A 24268-nucleotide genomic window follows, 5' to 3' on the forward strand; every position below is an offset into this window, starting at 1 on the left:
AGGGATTTTAACAAACTATGCTGCAGAGCCTGTTTCTCTTCTGAAGAAAAAAGCTGTTTGTTGTCTACAACGGTGATTCTGAATGGGAGTGAATTTTTCATTATTAATCAGCAGATTAACCCTTTGGGAGTTTCCTCATCAAAATGACATTTTTTTTTGCAGTAAATTCTTAAAATCTGACTTGTATCTTTCTGCCGACTTCTGGGAAGTCAGTGAGCCAATCACACAAGCAGGAAGTGACATTTCTGGGGGAGCCAATACACCAGTGGTGTATGGGACACCTCCAGGTTGCCATATTGCACTGAATTTTACAGAATATTAAAGCAACTGTAGACTGAAAAAATAGTAATTTTTAATACCATTCAACTAAAATATGGCTTGTGTAGCAATTGTATATGCTATGTTGTTTTTCCCACAAAAGTGGAGTTACCCTTTAAGATATCCATTATAGCTCATCCAAATCCACCTGTTCCTACTTACTTAGTTTATTTTGGATTTATTGTTAACATTAGTACAGCAATAGTGAATCTAGATACCTGCAAACTTAAATCTTCCAACCCTTTCTTTTAGTTGTTTTCTAAAATACAGTATGATGTAAAAGCAGTAACAAACTTTTCTAAAATACCACCTAAATGATAATTGTATTATATGTTTGTATAGCAGGCAGTATAGCAGGCAGCCAAACACTTACAACACTCATATTATGGGAATACCATCCATATCACTGAAGGTTTAAAAAGATAAAATAGGATTTAATTAAAGAGGAGTGGCAATTTGTGGACTGACAAATCAGAACACAAGTGTGGACTGCTGGCTAAGCAATATGAAAAATGTGTTCATTTCTTGATCTAACACAAAACAGGCCAGCAGTCTTTAATATGATGCAAATAATAAGTAATAAAAAGATAGATGGGGGGTCCTTTTCCTGAGCATGGTTGGTATTGAAATAGCTCAAGCAGAAGGTATGGAATTTATTTACTAAAGGCAAATAGATGTGCAAATCCAGTTGCACTTATTTTCCCCAGAGCTTAGTAAATGTGGGAAATTTGCTGATTGCTGATTTGTAAGCAATTTGTAAGCAAAATTGATGTTTTTTTATTTCCTTCCATCTGATTGGGTATTCTTTACAAGTGAAGTGAACCTTCACCACATTCACTAAGCTTTGGGGGAAATTAGTGTAACTGCACTTTCAAAGTGCACAGTCTACTTGCATTTGGTAAATTAACCCCATTATCTTCCCAGTGGGTATTTACACCTTTGATCCTGTTTAATAGCTAAAAGTACAGCACAAGCTCATCCAAAGAACATTGTATATAGCTATATGTGTGGAGTGAGAATTAATTTAAAATGTGATTCTAAAATATATTCCTTTCTACTCTCCTCTTGCTTTACAGCGTTGTCATATACAGGAATAACAATTTACATGACCTGGAAAACCATATAATTATATTCTGTACCAACATCTTTGGTGATTCAACAGTAACATGTTTATCTGAAATAGTGTAATCCTTTTGCAAACTGCAATCCAAAGACACATCTGTTATTTTCCTTACACAGCAGAAATAGAATAAAAGAACATTTTGCTCTAGAATTCATGGCTTATTGGTATGTTAAAGAAAACATAGCTTTCAGTGCAACTGTTAAAATTAAATGTTCAATTATGTTGAAAATAGCCTTTTTCTAGCTCTATTACTCTGTGGAATAAGCCATTTTCATGTTTCTCCAATTTAATCTGAATATCCTTAATGTACTTCTTATTGACAGTTGCGGAGTGGCATTTTATTATCACGGTAGAGGTACTTAAATGCAATATGAAATGAAGCTTAATGCATCCAAACATTTCACATGAATATTTTATATATGTATATTAACCACCTCAAAACCAGAAACTTTCACCCCCACCCTCACTTGCAGCCCAGACCAGTTTTCAGTGCTATCACACTTTGAGTGACAATTCTGCCTATCTCATTTTTTGAGGCCCAGGAATTCCAGGACAGTAAACATACCCCCAAATGACCCTTTCTTGGAAAGTAGACAGTCCACAGAATTTAATAAAAGGCATGATGAGTTTTTTCACATTGTTATTTTCTTGTCACAATATTTTGGAAAATGAAGACATTAAATAAATGTTTTTGTTTTTTTTGTTACAAAATTGTAATTTTAGTTATTTCTCACATGGTGAGGGACCCAAAATCCAAGGAGTACTTTGAGCTTTCAAGAAGCATAAGTTATGCATAAATTATAGATCTATTTTCCTGGCTACATGCTGAAGGACAGAAGAACAAAAGAGTTCCTGTGGTTCTAGAAGTTCAGTTGTCCACAGGGGATGTCTGAGACTGATGTCCTGCAGAAACTTAGTCAGTAGGATATGCAGATGAGTCAGTTCAGATCACAGGCGGACAAACATGTTTAGCAGTGTCCAGGAACACTGTTGCTGGCTTACACTGATCTGGGGATACTGGTGCTGATGTGGTGATAACCAGAGACACTGTTGCTGGCTTACACTTGTGTGGTGAAACTGTGATTGGTGTGGCAGTGATAAGGAGCACTTTTGCTGGCATACACTGGTCTAGTGACACTGGAACAGGTGTGGCGATGATCAGGGACATTGTAACTTTTGTGTCAGTGGTCTGGAACAATATGACTGTTACATGAGTGGCAGCAACTAGGACATTAACTGGTGTGGCGGTGATTAGGGACACTGCCTGGCAGCACAATTATTATTATTACATACTGTCACCAAAGCAGTGCAGTGTTACCAAAATGACACTGTTCTGTTCTGGGGGGTGATCAGGATTTTTTTACACTGTAATTGCTTATCACAGTGATGATCAATTGTATCTGTTTGGCATCTATTTATGATGCCATTGTTTACTATTGTGATTGCTGTGACTGGCCACCACTATCACATAGTCCAGAGACATTGTGATTGGCCTTGTACCAGGTGATCACTGTGACAAATCACAGTGATTACAGTAGTAAGCAATGGTGTCATGACTGACAGCCATTGTGTGCTGCTTTTCATGTGCTATCTGTGATTGGCCACAGCAATCACATGGTACCAAGGCCGCTCACAGCAGTCCAGTAGACTGATCTGTAATCCTCTAGATACAGTGGTCACAGATTGGTCTTCTGTGCAGCCCCAAGGATATGCAACAGAGCCAGAAGTGGGAGGAAGCACCGGTGTGTCCTCCCAGAATTGTGCTTATCCCACTCAGTCACATTTGTGCATTGGCTGCACAAGACAGGAGACAGTTCAATGGGATACTTTAAGTGCATCTACAGTCAAACACTTTTTATGTTTTGGATACAGTGGTGAGTGGTTAAAACTTCTATCAAGTTTTCATAGCTGTCTGTGTCCCAGTTAGCGAGATTCACTGTCTGTCTATTTGTACAGGTGATTACTGCCATCAAAATTGCAAGTAAGGAAAAAGCTAGAATTTTGAGTTGCCACCAGAACAACAGTGGAGCTGAAATATGTCAATGAACATATTTGTTCCCATGACAACTGATGGCATTTTTCCTCACTTTGGATACTTTCACTTCCTATTGTGTCTACAGAAGTGAAGACAAATCTCCCCAACAGGACAAAAATGGCAAATACATTTTTCAAGATATACCTTAAAGCAGCACGTTTTTCCTACAATTACCGCATACTTAAAATCTGTATAGTAACAAAAATATGGTAAATTGAAAAAGCAAAAGTCAGATACAGTATCAAGAGAAACAATAAAAAGTACATCAGGACATGTGTGGTTCCAAATTGTCTTTATACTAAAATTACACTTTGGAATTCGATGCTTATGCAAATCAGTAGGAGTCCTTGAACTAGTACTTAACTGTCACAGACATTTTGGGATTTCAAAATAGAATCAAATAGAGAACTTTAATTTAATTTTCCACTTAACTGTGGCTGATGGATGGCTGATAGCAAAATACTGAGTGTGTATAAATGCACACTGAGGGGTCTATTAATAAAAGTTTTCACCTGGGATTCACATAAATTTCACTGTCATACAATTTTCTAATTGGATTCAACTTGAAAATGTATGAATCCTGAGTAAATGTTGTGGGTATTTTAAGTGAAAGGATTTATTACTTAGTGTACTTTGAGTAAGTATAAATGTCAAAGAACTGAGTATGTATAAGCCGACTGCATTACACATTCATTGTATGTTTTGTGTATGTATTTGAATCTTCCTGTGACTCTTGGTTCCTGCTCTTTTCCATGTATACTTACCACTACAAAACTTGAACACAATGGTCTTCTGATATTTTTCAATAGCTTGTCATAATGCCATTTTACTTTTCTATTACAGTATCAATATGTTTTAGCTCTAGACATTTTGATTTAGGCATACCTACATTTCTTACCTAACTCTCGAGGTTCAACTATAAATGCTATAAAAATATGTATAGAACAACCAATAAAAGTTATCAGTCATAAAGCATTCACCATTCTTTGACTCCAAGACCATTTATTGACTCAATACAGGAAAGTCAATTACACTAACTCTAAATAGATTCAGCTTTAATGTTCTGAGAGTCAGAGAACAACACTTTTCATCTCCAGCTTCTCACAGATGAAACACATACATGGGAGCTGTTTTGTCAGCCAAAATGATTAGCATTTTTGTTCTTCAAGCCATACTGAACAACTAAGACACCGCTTTCTCTGTCACAGACAGGAATACGGTTGTGGCATCCCTGAACCCTCAGCTTGCTGACTGAATAGAACAGCAGAAGACTAAAGTGGTCATCTCTCTGTTCATTATGCTCTCTCCTCCTTTAGACTTGTTCCTTTTCAGTACATTTTTATTCAGTATTCCTGACCGACTCCCAGTTCTGAATCTCCCCATCTCAGTCTCAGTGCTGGTATACAGGTAGAGGCTTACACCAAGTGAAATTCAGGCACTTACACATTCAATGATGTATTAATGAATACAGAGCTGCATGTATTTTAATATGTTATAGTTTCCAAGAGTTCAGATTTAGAATAAAGATTTAAGCTAAAAAAAAATATTTTCTGTAAGCAACAGAAGCTGTTTACTTTTAACATCTACAACTGTCTTCCTATAAATCTAGATCATCATCAAGTGATCCCCTCATATACAGTTTCCTTCATACAGGATGCGTTTGGGGACCCGCACCCACACTCATCCGTATATCTATATCTGCCATTCAGCCAAATGTCCCAATAGAAATGAAAGCCGGCACAGGGATGTGTGTAACACCTGTGCATTCCTGTGCCAGGAAAACACAGAGTTGCGTAATAAACACCCCGTGTGAATGGCCCCTAAGTGTTTTGATTGAGTGTTCTGAGAGAGCTTAATTTTGCTCCAGCTTTTATAGATGTTTTATTATCTGATGTGTCATCATAATTCAATTCAATCAGCAGCATGCATGTTTTCATTTACTGCAAATTATAGAAAAATAGAGAATCAGCAATGCTCTATTACAGTTTTGAACATAAAACAGCTCATGTTAAATTATCAATAAAAATACATTTATAGGACAGTATACCCCACAATGATGATTATATTCCACAAGATAAAACTATACATTAGATATGGAAATTGATACTTAATCCTCATCCCTGGGATGTCTAGCATGTTACTCCTTTCTAAAACATCTCATGAACAACGTTCAGAAACAGCCTATGCTACCCAAGGTTAACTGCCACTCAGTATGTATAAATAATAACTAATACATCTATCCTAGATTGACAATGACTTTGTCAAATGCCAGGGCAGAAAAGACTGATATCAATCAACAGTAAGTTATGATCTTTAAAAAAATACACAGAAAAATTCACTGGCTCCTAGAGGGCTTGCAGATTTATTAAACATGAAATGCAACTTTCTGGACATTCTGTTAGAATACCATACAGGTATGATATTTAGAGACCAATAGAACAATCAGTTTAAATCTGCTAAATTCATTTCATGTGCACCAAAACAAAGAGTTTTCAAAATCTTAAAGCCTGAGTAGAAAAGCATGTCCCCTGCTAGCGGCTCCCGAGAAAGACCCCTTCTCTATGTGTAGAAACAGTTGCTGTCGGGGTCCAACATGCCCCTTGCTGAGTCAATGCAAGATTACCTCAATTAGGAAAGCTCATGCTCCTTGCTGATTGGAGTAGTTTAGCTCAGGCCCCAACCTGCGAACAAAAGCCTGTCCCTCGCCAGCATGCTTCAGAGAAGGACCCCTTCTCTCTGTCTTGAAACAACTGGGTCCAACATGCCCCTTGCTGAGTAAATGCAAAATGACCACAATCTGGAAAGTTCATGCTCCTTGCTGATTGGAAAGGTATGGCTCTGACCCAGTGGTAGCATGTTGGACGTCTGCAGATAAAACACTGCTTCCACAGAATAAGCAGTGGCCCTTGCATGTGCTGGCAGGGGGCTGGATTTTTTTTAAAAATAATAAACTAGGACTTTTTTTTTAAGGCACCAGGAATGTATTTACATGGCTTTAACTGGAAGTTTGGTTGGGCCTTAACTTGCTGTTGATGTAAGACAGCACTTGAAAGGCAGTACTGCTCACCCTGCACTCCATCATAAACTCCACCCCAATGGTAAGCCCTACACGAATCCTGTGGAGATTTCTATTATGCTGCACCTACATTTTCTCAATTGATACATGTTAGGAACAGGTCTGTCTTCATGTGCATAGACATACAGAAATCTCACCATACAGGGGACTCAGTGACCTCTCTCTCAATCACTCTAGCTCTTTCTCTTTCTCTCTCTGTCTCTTTCTTTCTCTTTTTAGTAAATATTTAAAGTCACTGTATTGATATTGACATTTTTAACCAGAGTAGTGTAACATTTGAATGTTATTACTTTTTCGAAGAGTGTCAAAAGACTGCATTACCATATTCCTGCATAATATGTATAGGGTTGATATGCTACAAAAGTAGAGATGGTTTATTTATTAAAGATAATATGCATTTTGGAAAATGTTTGTTTACTGAGCTTAGTATATATTTGAATTTATAGTATCATTAAATACCAAGAGAAAAAAAAATGCTTGCACATTCTTTGGTGACTGAAGCAAATGCAGCTTCATCATATTTATTAAGTGAAGTAAGGCTTCACTTTGCTAAGTAAAAAGTTGCAAAATACCAATGATACTTATACATATCTACAGGTGCATCTCAATAGAGGAGAATATCATCAAAAGGTTAATTTATTTCAGTAATTCAATTCAAACAGTGAAACTCATATATTATATAGATTCATTACACCCAGAGTGAAGCATTTAATTCTTTTAATTTTGACGATTATGGCTTACAGCTAGCAAAAACCCAAAATTCAGTATCTCAGAATATTAGCAGATTGCACAGGACCAATAAAAAAAAGATGTTTAATACAGAAATGTTGGCTTATGGAAATGTATGTCCATGTACAGTATAGTATAATATAGGGGCTCCTTTTGCATGAATTACTACATCAATCTGCCATGGCATGAAGACAAAGACGATCAGCCTGTGGCACTGCTGAGGTGTTATGGAATGGGCTTTGATAGGTTGCTTTGATAGCGTGCTTCAGCTGGTCTGCATCGTTGGGTCTGGTGTCTCTCATCTTCTTCTAGACAATACCCCACAGATTCTCTATGAAGGTGTCAGGTGAATTTGCTGGCCAATCAAGCACAGCAATACCATGATCATTAAACCAGTTATTGGTACTTTTGCCAGTATGGCAGGTGACAAGTCCTGATGGAAAATTAAATCAGCAGCTCCATAAAGGTGGTCAGCAGAGGGAAACATGAAGTGCTCTAGAATTTCCTGGTAGAAGGCTGCGCTGACTTTGGATTTGATAAAAGGCAGTGGACCAGCACCAGCAGGTGACATGGCTCCCCAAACATTATGCAACTTGGAGTCTGTATCTCTCTACTCTTCCTCCAGACTCTGGGACCTTGATTTCCAAATGAAATGTAAAATTTACTTTGGACCACTAAGCAACAGTCCAGTCCTTTTTCTCCTTAGCCCTGGTAAGACGCTTCCGATGTTGTCTCTGGTTTAGGAGTGGTTTGACACAAGGAATGCAACAGTTGTAGCCCATGTCCTGGATATGTCTGTGTGTGGTGGCTCTTGAAGCACTGACAACAGCTGTAGTCCACTCCTTGTGAATCTCCCTAAAGTTCTTGATTGGCATTTGCTTCACAATCCTCTCAAGGTTGTGATTATCCCTGTTGCTTGTGCACCTTTTTCTACCACATTTTTTCCTTCAACTCAGCTTTCCATATACTTGGATACAGCACTCTGTGAACAGCCAGTTTATTTATCAATGACCTTCTGTGACTTACCCTTCTTGTGGACTTCTGGACAACTATCAAGTCAGCATTCTTCCCTATGATTGTGTAGCCTACTGAACCAGACTGAGAGACAATTTAAAGACTTAGGAAACCTTTACAGGTGTTTTGAGTTAATTAGCTGATTAGAGTGTGACACCACGGGGGAGATTTACTAAAGCTGGTTCACTCAGAATCTGGTGCAGCTGTGCATGGTAGCCAATCAGCTTCTAACCTCAGCTTGTTCAATTAAGCTTTGCCAATAGAACCTGGAAGCTGATTGGTTTCTATGCAGAAGCGAGCATGATTTTGTACACCCCAATTTTAGTAAATAAACCCCTACGTGTCTACAATATTGAACTTTTTCTAATATTCTAATTTTCTGAGATACAGAATTTTGGATTTTCACTAGTTGTAAGCCATAAATCAAAATGAGTTCCACTTTTTGAATTGAATTACTGAAACAAATTAACTTTTGAATGATATTCTAATTTATTGAGAAGCACCTGTAAATGTCGAATATACCGCTACTATATCAAGCATTACATTTTTTTCCCTGTGTTTCAAAAAGGGGTTAAACTAATAAAGGCCAGTTGGGATCAAAACATCTTCACAGAGAAGAAGCTTCTAGTAAGAGGGAAGCAAAAAAGAATTATTGGGATGCTAAATTACCTGAGGGGGTCAGAAAGACTTTAGCACACAGTAAAGGCTAAAGCCTGTAGGGATATCTATCTTACTGAGTGATTATTGAGCCTGGATCTTTTATTGTCTCTGTTTGTGAACTAGAGCTGTCACCATAAGACTGAGCATGCTGTTGAAATGAAAACGGCCTAGAGAAAAACAAATGGTATGTACGTTAAAAAGATATTTAGGAGACGACAAAATATAATGAAGGATTACTGAGTGAGCAGTGACAGTTTCTGTGGCACAAGCAGCCTTTGGAATGATAATTCCTCCTCAATTTAATAGTGTGCAAACATAAACAAAAGAAATGGGCAATGTCCTTCAACAATGAATGATAACTCTTACAGGTATGGGTGAGTTGTGTTTTTTGAGTTTTAAAAACAATATTTTTTAAGCCTTTTTTCCTAAGCACTTCTTCTCATTTAGAACAATTTTTGTATTTTAGTGGTCCCAACCCAAGTTAAAATGAATGGGCATCTCAAGGGGAGCTGATGTATTAAATCACAGTGGCTAAATGGTTAGCACTTCCCCTGGCAGTACTAGGGTTGTTGGTTCGAATCCCAACCACAGCATCACCTGCCTGGAGTTTGTGTGTTCTCCCTGTGCCAGCATGGGTTTCCTCCAGGTAGTCTGGCTTCCTCCCACACTCCAAAAGACATGTTGGTTGGTTAATTGGCTCCTGTCTAAATTGGCCCTAGTATGTGTATGTATGAATGTGAGTTAGAGACTTTAGATTGTATGCATAATCCCTTGAGGGTTAAGAACTGATGTGAATGTACAATATATAAGTAAAGCGCTGTGTAAATTTACGATGCTATATAAGTACCTGTAATAATAAAGGGAAATAGGCTGTTCGCTTTGCAAAGTGTACTCAATCACATGCATTGGAAGTACAACAAACAGCATTTTTGCTTGCATATGATTAGATGCAGAGCTTCTCCTCATTCGCGAATCTCTGGGAAAAATTACCTTCCAAAGTGCAACTTCCTTTGCAAGAGGAACATTCTATTTGCCTTTAGCAAATCAATCCTAGTGACTCCATGCTTCATGTATTGCTATCACAGGATGTACAGTGTTTGATTTTTGCAATACATATTGTATTTTATATACTGTATAGACACACCCTATACAATTTAGCCTCCATCCTTATTATTTGGCTGTATCTTTGATGTATCCATTCATTGAACCATAGCTGGCATAGAGGGATTTAAAAGTAAATAGGTGCCAACAGTTCTTAAACCAGGAAATTCACACTCACCTGCCACTTTATTAGGTACACCTTGCTAAATATCCCCCACACCATTACACCACCACTAGCTTGAACCTTTGATATAACGCAGGATAGATCCATGCTTTCATGTTGTTTACATCAAATTCCTCTCTGTAAACCCTAGAGTTGGTTGTGCACGAAAATCCCAGTAGATCAGCAGTTTTTGAAACACTTAGACCTGCCCGTATGGAACCAACAACCATGCCACGTTCTAAGTAATTTAAATCCACTTTCATCCCCATTCTGATGCTCGGTTTGACCTTCAGCAAGTCATCTTCACCAAGTCTAGATGCCTAAGTGCATTGAGTTGCTGCCATGTCATTGGCTGATTAGCAATTTGTATTACCAAGCAATTAAACAGGTGTGCCTAATAAAGTCACTGCAGAGTGTATATATATTGAATGTTTTACACAACAAAGCTTCATCTCTTTTTAAAAGCTGCCTTTCTTCTCAATAAATCATACTGACTAAAAAAAAATACAGATCACAATGAAGCTTAAGTTTAGTGAAATATTTTTGTTATTAATCAGCACCAGAGATTGTGTTTACAATTAATGAAAGTGTCCATTGAAATCTTCATTCCTCTGCTGCCCCCAGATACCCCCACAGCGATCTTAGGGTGCAATAAAAAACACTTTATGAATGGAGAAGATGGACTTTTTTTTATTAGTCTACCCTTCCTTCATTTATAGAGTGCTTTTCATTGCAGGAAGTGACAGTACAGTTTTTATGAGTACATGAGGGGAGTGGAAAGGGCGGGCATTGTCATACTTTTACACTGGTCCCTGCCACTCATGTAAATCCCTGTAACATTGAATGATCACAGCTGTGGAGGTAGTTGGGATGGGGGCACTGAAGATTTCAATGAATATAGAAGCCACCAGCACAAGGGACACTTTTTACTCATTGTAAGTACTATCCTGATTTAAAAGTTTTTCCTAAAACCTAAGCTTTAACCCTTTCTTGCTGTAAACTACAGTTAGAACTGTATAAATGTAAGCAACACAAGTTTCCCACAGATTTTGAAAGCATACTTGAAAACTAGGCAAAGAGGAACAAAACATCTGAAACAAAGAAAGAAAAATATTAGCAGTAATAAAGAAGGACAATGCTGTATATGCCTGATGTATTAAAACATATTATGAAAGCCTTGATTGAATGTTCTTTAGGAAGGGATTACTATACTGCAATAAGCAAACGTTCTGCTCTAACAGTTTTCAAAGGTGTCATTTCACCATTTCTTTTGGGATAGTAAGATTTAACACTGGCTGCAAGTATAGCTACATTATATATTCCTGCTTCCTTATCAGTGTGAAACATCATTTACTTTTTTTAAAGATTTTTTTTAATCCTATGCTTTGATTTAGAGAAAAAGCACAAAGTGCGCAAGTAATCACAAATGGTCCCTCTTTCAATCACTTTTGCTTGTGTTTTTATTGCCCTCCAATTTGTAATTCTTTGTCAATGCAATATGAGATAAACATGCATAAAAGCTAGTAAAATTTTACTGAGAATATTTATCAGCAATTTTTAAAATAAGAGGTACAGCACAAAGTGTGCCTACTTACACTAATAAAAGTTTATCAGTTTTCACGTGAATTCCCTCAAATGGGTAGCACAGCACCTATACCTGTATTTCCTATATTGCACTATCGTCAATCATCTCAAGGTGTGATAGCTAGTGTTTAAAGCAAATTTTATTGCAATTGTGCCTAAATAAAGACAGTTTTTACTTACAAAGTGGATAAAACAGTAATTGGCAGCCATTTGCGCAGAAACATTGGAGGACAGATTGAGATTAAAAGGCACTTGCACAATTTGCACTGACAGATGGGATGTGATTTCATTGTATGTTCTAAGAGGTTGAAAACAGCTCATCCAATCAGATGATGAGCTCTTGGGCATTGCCTGGTTAGACAATTCTTATTTAATTAACTTTACAATGTGTATAATGCCTAATAATACTTATAACTTACACTGCCTGTGAAACAGACCCAAATAATACAACTAACCTTTAAGTGGGTTTGAAATCATGCAGCATGTACTCCATTGTAATATATTTCTCTAAAGTATTAGAACTGCTTTTTATAGTTGCAGTTGCTTTAGTGAAAATATTCCAGTTTAATCTGCTGTATAGTCATGTGTTTGGCTGCTTTTGATATGACTTGGCATTCATATAATTACTGTACATATGAGAATATGCTAATTGTCAGAAGTCTATTACATACTTCAAGCAAGTTCAGTAATATATACAGCTGCCTAGAGAGGGCAAACGATCCTTGTGCATCACCTGGATACCTAGGTAAAATCAGCTAGCAAAAGGAAAAAATGTAGCAAACCACTAATATCTTAATAGGTGAAAACACTGAAAGGCATTTTAAATGGACTATGTGACAAAGATCTCTTGTCTTATCCATGTCTTAGCCATGTTATTCAGTCATCAGAACACCTTTGATGTTTCAGGACCTCCCGTGGTCCTTTTCAAAGTTCACTCCTCAAGTTTTTGGATTAACTGCATACCTAAGAGTGGGTACAATTGGCCAAATGACTCACCAAGAATGATGGTCAGTGGCAAATCTCCCTGACTTCAAATGAATCACATACCATCCAAATCCACTGCAATCTGTTCCACAGTTCATCTGATGGATTTTATTATAATACTTTTTTCTACAGAAAAAGGAATGTTTGCTTACCATATCCATTGCAAAGTAATATTCCAACATGTTGAAAAATATATTTGTGGGGAATTACATGCAGATTACAGATTAGACCCTTACATGCAGATTATGCCATTACATGCATAATGTTTGAAACAGTCACATTGTTTATTTTATCAGACCAACTGTGGCTTCACTTAAGCAAGCCATATTATGCAATTTTCTTTCCTTCAAACTGGGGTTGAAAGAAAGAAATCCACTTGATTCCCCATCAACACAGTCAGTGTTGATGGGGGAATCCCTCCCACTGAGCTATTGTACTCTGGCAGCTGGAGGTTTCCCCACCCTTAGAATACAGTGATCACTGCTGGTGGCTATGACCGCATGAAAAAAAAACTGACAGGCTGGTTTGACTTCAGTACAGCCAACCCAACCATAGATAGATCAAAGTTCATCAGGAACTGGACAAATTTAAATCTGTCTATGGCTGGCATTACTCTGTTAGGTATACTTAAAGAGACCCTATTGCTATACTGTATATTACAGTAACAAATATTAATATAAGTGGTATGTTCTAACAACTTAGAAGTTATCCCACACAGATTTGTTTTATAGTGGTATAGCATACATGAATAATAACTTAGTAGCATCTGTGGCTTGATCAATAAAAAGTAAGGCTTCATTTTGGGCTGACAAGATTTCAAATCCCTAAATATAAGCTAGCTATCAACTTTCTTTGTGGTGGGGTTGCATCAAATATGCAATTTAAAGGAGAATTCCAGTCAGGATAAAATCCGTAAACATCTTCTGTATCGGGATGAATGCATCTATTGTTTGTGAGCTGCATCCTTAGCTACTACTACTAGAACCTCTTTTTGCATAGTCATGGTGTCATTAAAAAGTTTAAAACAGCCATCTTCTATATATTTTCCAGATCTATGACTTGTATTTTGTGTTTAATCAGGAGTTATCCTTTAATAGTTATTCTGTACTCAGTAGAAATTGAAATGACTGGGCTTTTACAATTGCGCAAAGAGCAAAGTGCACAGGGAAGCAACTAATAACATTCATCAAGAATTTGGGCCTATTCATATTCATGCGTTGGTGCGAAACAGTGCCAGAAATGATACATGCGTCTTTTTTTTGGTGTGTTAGGTACCCTTTTCAAATGAATGGGCTGCCTTAATGCAAAGCATGTTAACGTGCAGCATAACACCTAGTATGAGTAAAGTGAGCTAGAATCTGATAGTTTGCTATAGGCAACATCACTTCATATATCATTCATTTTCTTTGCACAGCTAAGCCTAAGTGTAGGTAAAATAAAAAGAAAACATAAAAATCAGCACACGGGACACATTTTACAATCAGCAGGATGTGTTCATTGTGTTGATGCCTCTTCTTTTAGGTGAAATCCCCCTCTGTCAATGCCCCCCTCCCCAACCTCCGTGGTGTAATTTTCTGGGGCGGTTGGGGGTTAATAAAACTAATGGGCTGTCACAAGCTCTCAACAGAGCATAAATATGCCTGCAATTTCTGGCCAGCTCTGCCATTCATAGATGCCATACTACAGTGTCTATGAATGCTCCTATGAATGACCCTGTTTCATTCATAGACATTTTAAACAGAAGAAGATTCAGCCCAAGAGACACATACTACTGACTGTAAGCTAAGTTCCTTGTGCAGATTTTTTATTTTTTTTAATTTTAGCTACATTTAGGCTTTAATTGAAAAAGCTAATGTTGTGTATGCAGTATACTGTTTTAAGAGAAAGCATGATTTATTCAGGAGCCGAGCATGGGATCATTGAATGCGTTTTGGAAACAGAGCTGATTCAAGCCTAATCTACTATACATTTCCACCAAGAACAGCCAAACTTAGCAAGTGCTAGTGAAGATTTCTACAATTGTACCTGGCAGCTGGCAGCTTGGTGAATAAACACACAGTTGTTTATGCTTACAGATATAGTTGCAATTTAATAAATTATAACAGGGCTATGTCCAATGACTATAATGCTTAGTGAAATTCCTATGTAATGGCTAACTACTTAAAAATTAACTGATGATCTAGAACTATTTTAATGACATACTGTATCACAATAGGTTTTAGTTACATTTGTAAGAATTTTTTTTTCAACTGCAACTGCCTGTACAATTAAACTTTACCAATTATATAGACTTTCAGCTTACACTTCTTGTATCTGTTAGCAAAATGAAACTTAAAGGGCTTTTTTACAAAATCAAAGACAAACATGCATATATGGCAACAAGTCCGAATTCATCTTTCTGTATTCTGAATCCTATAACATGAAGTATCATTGATTCTTTGATCACATTGCCCTGGTTTTACATTATCACTGAAGCATTTGTATTTCCTTTGTATTTCCTTTGTTTTACAGTCTAGTCCATATAGAAACAAAGATTAAATACCTTAAAAGTGAACTGTTCATTGAAAACAGGGTTGAGAGTCTTTCTGTGAACCTTAGTTTCAAATTTCTTCTTTTTATCTGGGAGAAGAAACAACTTCACGTAAGGATCGGATGTACCCCCCATATCTAAAGCGGGCAGCTCAGCAGCTTGAATTATTCCAACCATCAGCTAAAAATAAAACAAAAAAGAAAAATCAGATTCAGTTATGTTATATATAGCAATGCACACGATATTCTATATCATTTCAATTCAATGCTAAAAATAAATTTGAAAAGAACACATTACAAAACTTAACGTTTGTGATCTATACATGCTAAAAGCTCAATTCCAGTTTTAATAGCTACTCCACTCCAATATTAACAAAAAACAAGCAATATTCACCCTTATGTTCCAGTGCCGTTCTCTGAATCCTTTTCATGGATCAATACCAGTCCTCTTTTACCCACTACCTGTGAGACCAGGGCATCAAGAATATTCCCCCTGGGGCCAGTGCTGTCTTTTAGGTCTTCCTCCATGATCCAGCACTGGTCTTCTTCAACCAGAAGTCAGACATGCCCCAATAGGTTGGAGACAGGCATTATTAAAAATGCCCTGAATTTACAGTAGAATGCTGTCAAATTAAGCCATGTCATTGGGTGAGCACCCTTCTCTACAGCCCATCAATGAAGAAAGAAACGGAGGACCCCAGTGCAACAAGTTATCAAAGTAACAACACCAAATAAAAATGTATGTACAAAGAAATTTAAAAAGTTGGGGAGTTGGGACTTTGGAAGAGGGTGGGAGCAATTAGAAAGCTGGAATTGGATATATATATTATCTACTAAAGCAACAATTATTTTTAAAGTTAACATTATTTAATATAAATTTTAATTTCAAAGTTCAACAACAACCAAATGTAGATAGTAGATTCATTTTGTTCCAAACTGAAATTCGGAAACAAATTTTGTTATTCGGAGCTTCGAATGTATCTGAATTTTAAAATCACAATAGTAATGAATTTCAACCAATTTGACATAAATTATAACAAAACAAATTATTTGAATTTGAAAATGAATTTGAATTTGAAATAGAAACATATTGCAATAAATACAGTAAGGTATAAAAGTAAAATAAGATGATAATTTCTACTTAGGCTGCTTTATAGAGTAAAATAGAAGATACTATAATAGAATAAACAGAATAGAATATAAAGGAATAGAATAGAAAAGAACAGAATAGAAGAGAATAGAAAATAAAAGCACAGACTAAGAAAGAATAGAATAGAATAGAAATGAACAGAATAAAAAATAGAATAGAATAGAACAAATATAGCCATCTTCTGAAATTTGAATTTCAAATCGATTTAAAAATAACAAATATACAAAACAAATACGATCATATGAAAAAATTCCAAAAAATAATCATTCTAGCAAAATGCATATGATGAAGTGAAATTATTAACATACAGTGGCTGTAAAGGTTCAAGGTTATTTATCTTCATGTATCCTATGCATGAAGGTAATTAACCTTCTGAGCCCCATTCCAATCTAGTGATGAGCCTAGGCTTTCTGGGGACTCTCCATCCTCATTGGCTGAGACAACAGTGAGAGACATTAGCTCTCACTGCTATCAATCATAGCTGGAGAGCCAATGAGGAGAGAGAGGGGAGTGAGCCTGCTTTGGTGCCCCCATAGTGAGGGGCCAGGAGCATCTTTGGGGGATCCAAGATGAGAAGGATGCTTTGTGCAAAACCACTATACAGAGCAGATAAATATGATATGTTTGGGTTTTTTATGCATTTAATATCACTTTAATGAATGAATCTGAAATGATACAAATTTTTTCCATCATGCATATCTCTAGCCAAATGCTAGGTATGGATAGAGTAAGATCAGCAGTGAAGTTCTCATAACTTTTAAATTTTATCTGTGTCATCAGAAAGGACACAGTCATTAGCTGGACAGCAAATGCAAGGACATTTCCACAGTGGAAACATAACACGCAGTGTAAACATTTTATGGTTGTTTGTGTCATTGCTGGAGAGGTTCTTGCCCTCACCAAACATCATGTTCTGTATAACATTGACCAAAAGTGAAGGACAATTTGCCTGGGACACAGACAACAGTAAAAAAACAACAACTGAGGTATTAATCCTTCACTACTTTATCCAAAACTAAATAAAGTTTGTCTGAAGCGTGGCTTTAACATTTATTAATAGAATGAGGTATAAAATGAACATTTAAACTTAGCAGAACTTAGTTCATTCAATATTAATCTGAAATGCTATAATAACCTCTTATGTTTGATAACTGTGTAACACCCTGCATTAGTTTTGGTTGCAGGATGTTAATTAAACACAAGATGGCAGTGTTCTGTGATTCAGTTTGCAGACTCTATTGAAGTAAAGCCTTGTTGAACTTGAATGCTGGTAGCAGGAATTCTGTGCTCAGATAAGGAGTAAACAGACTACATTTCCCAGACGAGCCGGCAAAAGGGCAGAAACAGATATATAGAGAAGCCCAGGAACTTTACGGCAAGGAAGTGAATGGTGAAAGGCGGAGGATGGGTGTGTGGAGAAAGCTGTGCGGGACTCCGGAGATCTGGGCTGGGTTGGGCCACAGAGCAGAGAAGTGACAAGGGACTGCAGACCGCTGGTATCGCTGACAAGCAGGACAGACAACCCTTCAGGGAGGAGGATCATTGTGCTGTCATCAGCATCGCTTCCTAACAGAGGGACCAAGAGAACACGGGGGCCCCCCAAATGAGGGACTACTTGTTACGCTGCAGAAGCTACAGGTCGTGTTAAAGGGTTCCATACCCAGATCATCACAATTTGAAAGTGACTGTTTTATGTTCAATTGTCTTTTTCCAGTTTAGTACACCTCACACCACAGTTTATCACTCTGAGGTCCAGACTGAAAATTGCAGGAGTTTAGCTACGGCAGACAGAATTCCATTATTATCTCAATTCAAGTCTCTTTCAACTTCAAAGGAACTTCTCTCACCAGACTAGTTTACCATCTTTAAGGTGGTAAAACTCTGCTGAAGTCTGCTTCTGCCCCTTTCTACAACCTTAATTAATGTTTGCCTTCATTTTTTGTGTTAAAAAGACTATACCCAAATTCAACATCAGAGGGGAAATCTTTCTGTGATTACACTATCTTAAAGGAACTTTGCTCTCAAACCAGAGGGGAGCTGAACCTTAATGTGCACCAACCAAGGCCCCATCAAGCTCGCAGAAGATTTCACACCTTTATCTAAGGGGACATTGTTACTCGTAACCAAAATATTCACCTCCAGAGTTAAACCCAGTTACCAGCAACTGAGAACCCAAAAGTGAGTTAGCCTGACAACTTGATAGTTAATTCAAGCTCACTTGGGGAGAAATGTCGTAGAAGCTGGAACTGATGTTTAAATTCTGTCCCTGCAGGATATCTGGGAATTGCTTTAAGTGTTAGTGTTTCCTTTTAGAGTGTTGAACCTTTCAGAATGTTTACCTCTTATCTTTTGCACATCTACTGGCATTTTTGTTGTGCTTGCACTCTTTATATTCTGACCTCAATATAACCAGAATATCTGTTGTCTCTAAATTGTGTGTGTTTAGGTTATGGTTCAAAGCCAGGGGGTCATCCTGGTCAAAGGTCTACAGTGGTGTCAGCAGGGGTTGTGCTCACAGAGCAAGGCTTGTGACAGACAGGGAACCAAAAAAAAAAAGCATTCAGGGGCCCTGGAGAGGGTAGCTCTACAACTGTCATGATATTGCAGTTTGCTTTTATGTTTCAGGAGACTATTTTATACTTTTATATATACTGTATACTATACTATTTAGCAAAACTGTGAGCAGAGAGATTAATCTGACTCTTGTTTTTTGTATTTGTCCATTTACTAAAAAGTTTTAAACAAAAGTGAAGATTGGATGACTGATCAACTTGAAACAGAAAAAGACTATTAAACACACAGTACATGCTGCTATCCTGTCTAGTGCATGATTCTCTCAAATCCAGCTCCTACATTTTAAAGTTCAATTCACTCAGAATGGTTATGACACATAGAAAATAATTAACTTAAACCATGGTGTGTAAGTTCAATGTGGGTCAAATAGATCAATTTAGTTTCTGGGGCAAAGCACCTTGGTTTGCTTCATGTGCTTTAGCAAATATATTTTTGGCTGCAGGAATACTGCAGAGTTCAGCTCATAGAAAACTGCATAGCGTAAATCACAAATCACTGTATATATATATATATATATATATTAACAGTATAGAGAGGAGGATACTGAGTCTGAAAAAGAGGTGCACTAAAGGAGGAATGCTGGAAGGGGAGAAGAGCCACAATATGGGGAGACACTGAAGCCATAGAAGAGCACAATATAGGGAGCATACTGGAGGGAAAAGAAACGAACAGAATAGATGTGGATACTGAAAATGTATGAAAGATGCAGTGATAAAACAATGCATTGGAACACCTATATGAGGCTTCCTAAGCCCCCTCCACCCCTCCTTTGCACGAACAGGCACACTTTTACCAAATAAAGAGCAGAATTTAGGCATTTGAGCAAGTACTACTCCTTGCATGTAATTATTCTAACACAAAACAAATGCTAGAGTAAACAAGAGCCAGCATTTGATATGCCTTATATGAAGGAATACTTTTGCACCGTACGCACTACTAACAACAGAAGAAAAAAAACATGTTTCCTGATTTATAAAAAGACTCAATATCCCCTGCACCCCCTTATCCCTACAGTTCTCTTGCAGATCTTGGCCAACAATGTCCAGAGGTGTCAATACAAAAGCAATAATTTGTTCTGGAATGTACAAAAATTATTTTCCATGGAGATACATTTATTGTTGGAGGTGGCATCTTTGGATGAATATTTAAAAGAGAGTAGAATCAGAATAAAAAAAAACTAATTGTTTGAAACCATAGATGATTTTAAACTACAGTGGCCAAAATTTTTTAATGAGGCATCCTTTGGGTTTATGGCATCAATAACAAACCAAAAGAGGTCCCAACTGGATAAAAAAATATAAGCTCCAAGGAGATCTGTAAAAGTTTTGTGGCATATCAAATTTCCAGATGGATAAATAAACTACGGTATCCAAATCTAAACAAAAAACTGCACCCAATAGCATAAAGGTCTATCTTTCACCCTTGAAAGTATAATAATCTAAATACCACCCTAATAATATGCTTTAAACTCAAATACATAAAAAAATATATGTGAAAGTCCATACAATCTCCACCCTAAAAAAAGTCAAATTATTCACTCGTGTCCATAAATAAAGTCATTCCAAACTCTGATTCCAATAAGGAAAATTCCAAAATCTTTGTTGCCAAGCCCTCCAAAATTCAGCTGTGAAGAAACAAGTGAATCATGCAAACAGCATATTGTGTACGTGATTTGCTGTTTGCATGATACACTTGTTTGTTCTCAGCTGAATTTATGTATTTTGGTGCACTTATTAGCATGGACATTGTATTTTCACGTTTAAATTATTTATTTGTAGAAGGTAATACACTATTATAGTTTGATTTTTTGGAGGTTCACAAAGAGTGATAAGAGAATTGGAATTTCAACATGGATTTAGAAAGAATTCCTTTTGGACTATTGATTGGACTTATATTTTGGAGATTTTTTGGAACATTTTTTGGGACATTTTTGGACTATTTTTGGGACATTTTTATTTTTTTATTTATTTATTTAATTTACTATTTTATATTTATTTGGATTAGTTTATTATTTATTTATGTTGGGGTTGGAATAGGAGTGATTTATATGTGTTTGATAATCAGGTGATTGAAAAGGTGGGTTATAATAATTTACTTTCAAGGGTGAAAGTGTTACTTTTCTAAAAGGGTTTATTACAGTGGGTATTCACTATAGAGTAAGGTGTGCTGAGGTACTATTGATTGATATCTGGATGATGTTGTCATTTTCAGTTTGACTGGAATTCTACAGACAGTTCAGACAGTTTTAGATATAATCCATAAGGCCATGTTTACAGCCTTATATATTCAGATTTTTTGTGTTTACTTTTGTTAGGGTGATAAATACCTCCAAGGTTGTTATTTTTTTTTCCAGAAAATTATACTATCAAAACAAAACAAACAGTCATGGTTCTTGAAGAGTCATACTGAATCTCCCATTTACATTTTGTCTTTTAACTTCTGAAGCATCCATTTCCAATGCATATATTTTTATTGCTGAATTGAAAAGAATATTTTTTTGGCAGTTAGTTGTTCAGTGACAGGCTTCAGACAGTGTCTCGGCAAATCAATCTTGCAAGAAGAGTGTCAAGAAAAATAATAAAAAAAAAATATATGTCATTGCTGTCAACTAAGAAATTGCTGTCAACCTAAAAAGATGTCACAATCTAATAAGAAGTACGACAGTGGATACCGCACAAATAAAGAACCCCCTCCCCCCCAAAAAAAAGCTAAGGGAAGTGCTGGTGTCTATGACAAATATTGGGTTTGGAAAGGTAAGGGCAGACTAAGAACACTTGATGCCATATAAATTATTTTCTCTAGTAGTAAGATGTTCAATGTGACTGAGTAAGCTGCTGAACAGTAATTTAGTGGACAGGACATGGGAACAAAGTTGAAAAGAAGGAGATTTTAGAGAAGGGATTGTGTTACAGATGATGAAACACTGCGATCTATCACCATAGAGACAAAATTATCCAGGGTCATCTCTAAAGTTTATTGTGAAGGTAAAAAAAGTTCCCGGATAAGAAGTTACACTTAGAAACAAATGAATTACTTTAATGTAGTGCTCAGAGATCTGATTAATTAGTTAACCTGTATGATCATTAGCACACAATGGGGTCAATTTACAAAAGGAAAAAAGACTGTGCACTTTGTAAGTGCAGTTCATTTATTAACCTCAGAGCTTAACAAATTTTGTGACGTGGTGAAGGAAAAAAATAAAAGCAGTTTTGCTTGCACATGATTGGATGATGGGAATCAGCAGAGTTTCCCACATTTACTAAGCTTTGGGGAAAATTAGTGAAACTGCACTTGTAATGTGCACAATCCAGTTGCCTTTAGTAAATCAGCCCTATGGTGGACCATACTGACATTGTTTTGAAAAATACACAATGTGATGTTTTACAATGAATAGAACATTAGTTATGTTGAATGATGATAGACCAAACCTCTTGAATGTGTGACCTCTGTGCTATAACCTAATATTCCTATTAAAAAACATGTAAAGAACAAAAATATTGGCCAGAAGATAACATGCCATGGTGATAAAGATGCTCTCTTGGCCATGGGAAATGCCAGCAATGCATTTTGGTGATAAAAATGCTTTCCCTGGTGTATGGAAAAAATCCCAGTAAAAATGAAAAACAATTAAATAATTTAGTTACACTAAAAAAATAAACATTTCCCTGACTTAATTTAGTAAAGGGATTTTTGGTTCTTTGTCGTTCCGCTCCTTATAATCTGTCTGGTTATGTTTTTTGTTCTCCATAAAAGTCATACTTTCTATGTGCGGCAAAGGTGATGGGCAACCCTTATACATTTGTATGTCATTTAGAATAAGTCAATTCATTGTAATATGCTATATCTGTGCTTTATCAGCAGTCCTGGATTCACATTTGGTTTAGAGCCAAAAAGGAAAGATTAGCATGGTTCTATCTGCTGTTATTAAATACCCTTCTATTTTAGGATCATTTGATGGAAACAAGACATGCCACCACTGTTAGAATGGCTTATTTAGCCTCTGCTTCAACAATTCCTAACTTCGTATCTGCACTCCAGTGTCAGAATCCAGAATCAACTTGTATGTCTTCCCTGAAGTACTGACTATCACACACTATCTTTCTCTGCATGCTCATTTACAGTCACATCATTAGGGTGCCTCTGATTATTTCTAAGCATGTGTTAGCCCTAAGCAAGCAACCTCTTGATGCAAATAATTTTCAATAGCTGTGGAGAAGGCTGTTGGTGAACTATGTTTTAAAGCTTTTTTTGGTCCTAGCAATTGACCTATTTTGATCAGTTCCATTTGCAATAAAACTGCTGGACAAAGAGCATATCCAAGATGAAACTGATCATATGAAATCTTTAAACACTGTGTGCATTTAACAGGTTATTTTCAGTTTGTTTTGATATTGGTGATTCACAAAGTCACACAATTCACAGTCACTTAGCAGTTCAAGTCCAGGGATTCTAAGGTTCGGTGACTTTCATCACTTTTAGGTTTAGATGGCTGTATACATATTACATGTCAAGTTCTGTCTCAAAGGGAGAATTGCTCTGTAATATTGTACATCAAGGTAGAAAATGCAAATCATAATTTAATGTAATTTATTTTATTCTGATGCTATTATTACTCAAGACCCAAACAACAGCTATAACTTTACATGAAAGGCAGAGAAACGAGTCTATGATTTATACCCAGTGGAGTGGAAAAATAATTCACTTCCTCTACTGAAATATTTGCTTGAAATAAGCTATCATGCTCCTACAGAGTTCTTTGGTCATGCCTCCCTTTGAAGCACAGTGCAATGCCCTGCGCAAGGTGAATGACAATAAGGCTTCCTACAACCTAAATCACTGGGTCATTGCACATTGCCGCAGTCTATTTCGTTTATAGATTAATCTTGAAATCATTCATATAAGTCTAATATTCCTAATATATAATAATATAACTGGTCAGTTATTCATTATGGCTGGCAATGGTTAGGGGGGAATAAAAAAATAATATGTTGTATAAGCAGTTATTTTTATGTGATCAGGACACCTTGTGCAAAACTATAACTTTAAATGCTTATTTTACAAATAATAATGATAAAACCCCTTTAGTGAAAAGTATTGGGACACCCCTCCAAATCATTAGATTCAGGTTTTTCAATCACCTCCATGACCACAGGTGTATAAAATCAAGCACCTAAGCACACAGACTGCTTCTACAGACATTTGTGAAAGAAAGCTCTCAGGAGCTCAGT

At 36.6% G+C, this 24268-nt stretch overlaps 1 protein-coding gene across 5 annotated transcripts in view; it reads right to left on the reverse strand.

Moving 5' to 3' along the window:
• The window catches only part of SYT1 (synaptotagmin 1), a 627989-nt gene that overhangs the window by 137910 nt on the left and 465811 nt on the right, over positions 1 to 24268 (reverse strand). For all 5 annotated transcript variants that reach the window (XM_089674048.1, XM_089674049.1, XM_089674051.1 and 2 more), the window contains one exon: positions 15330 to 15497. In XM_089674048.1, coding sequence (XP_089530174.1) covers positions 15330 to 15497 — 168 coding nt within the window. The remainder of the gene's footprint in view (positions 1 to 15329; positions 15498 to 24268) is intronic.

The sequence above is a fragment of the Staurois parvus genome, unplaced genomic scaffold, assembly GCF_062004578.1.
Source record: "Staurois parvus isolate SC_StPar_1 unplaced genomic scaffold, SC_StPar_1.0 ptg000147l, whole genome shotgun sequence".
Classification (NCBI taxonomy): domain Eukaryota; kingdom Metazoa; phylum Chordata; class Amphibia; order Anura; family Ranidae; genus Staurois; species Staurois parvus.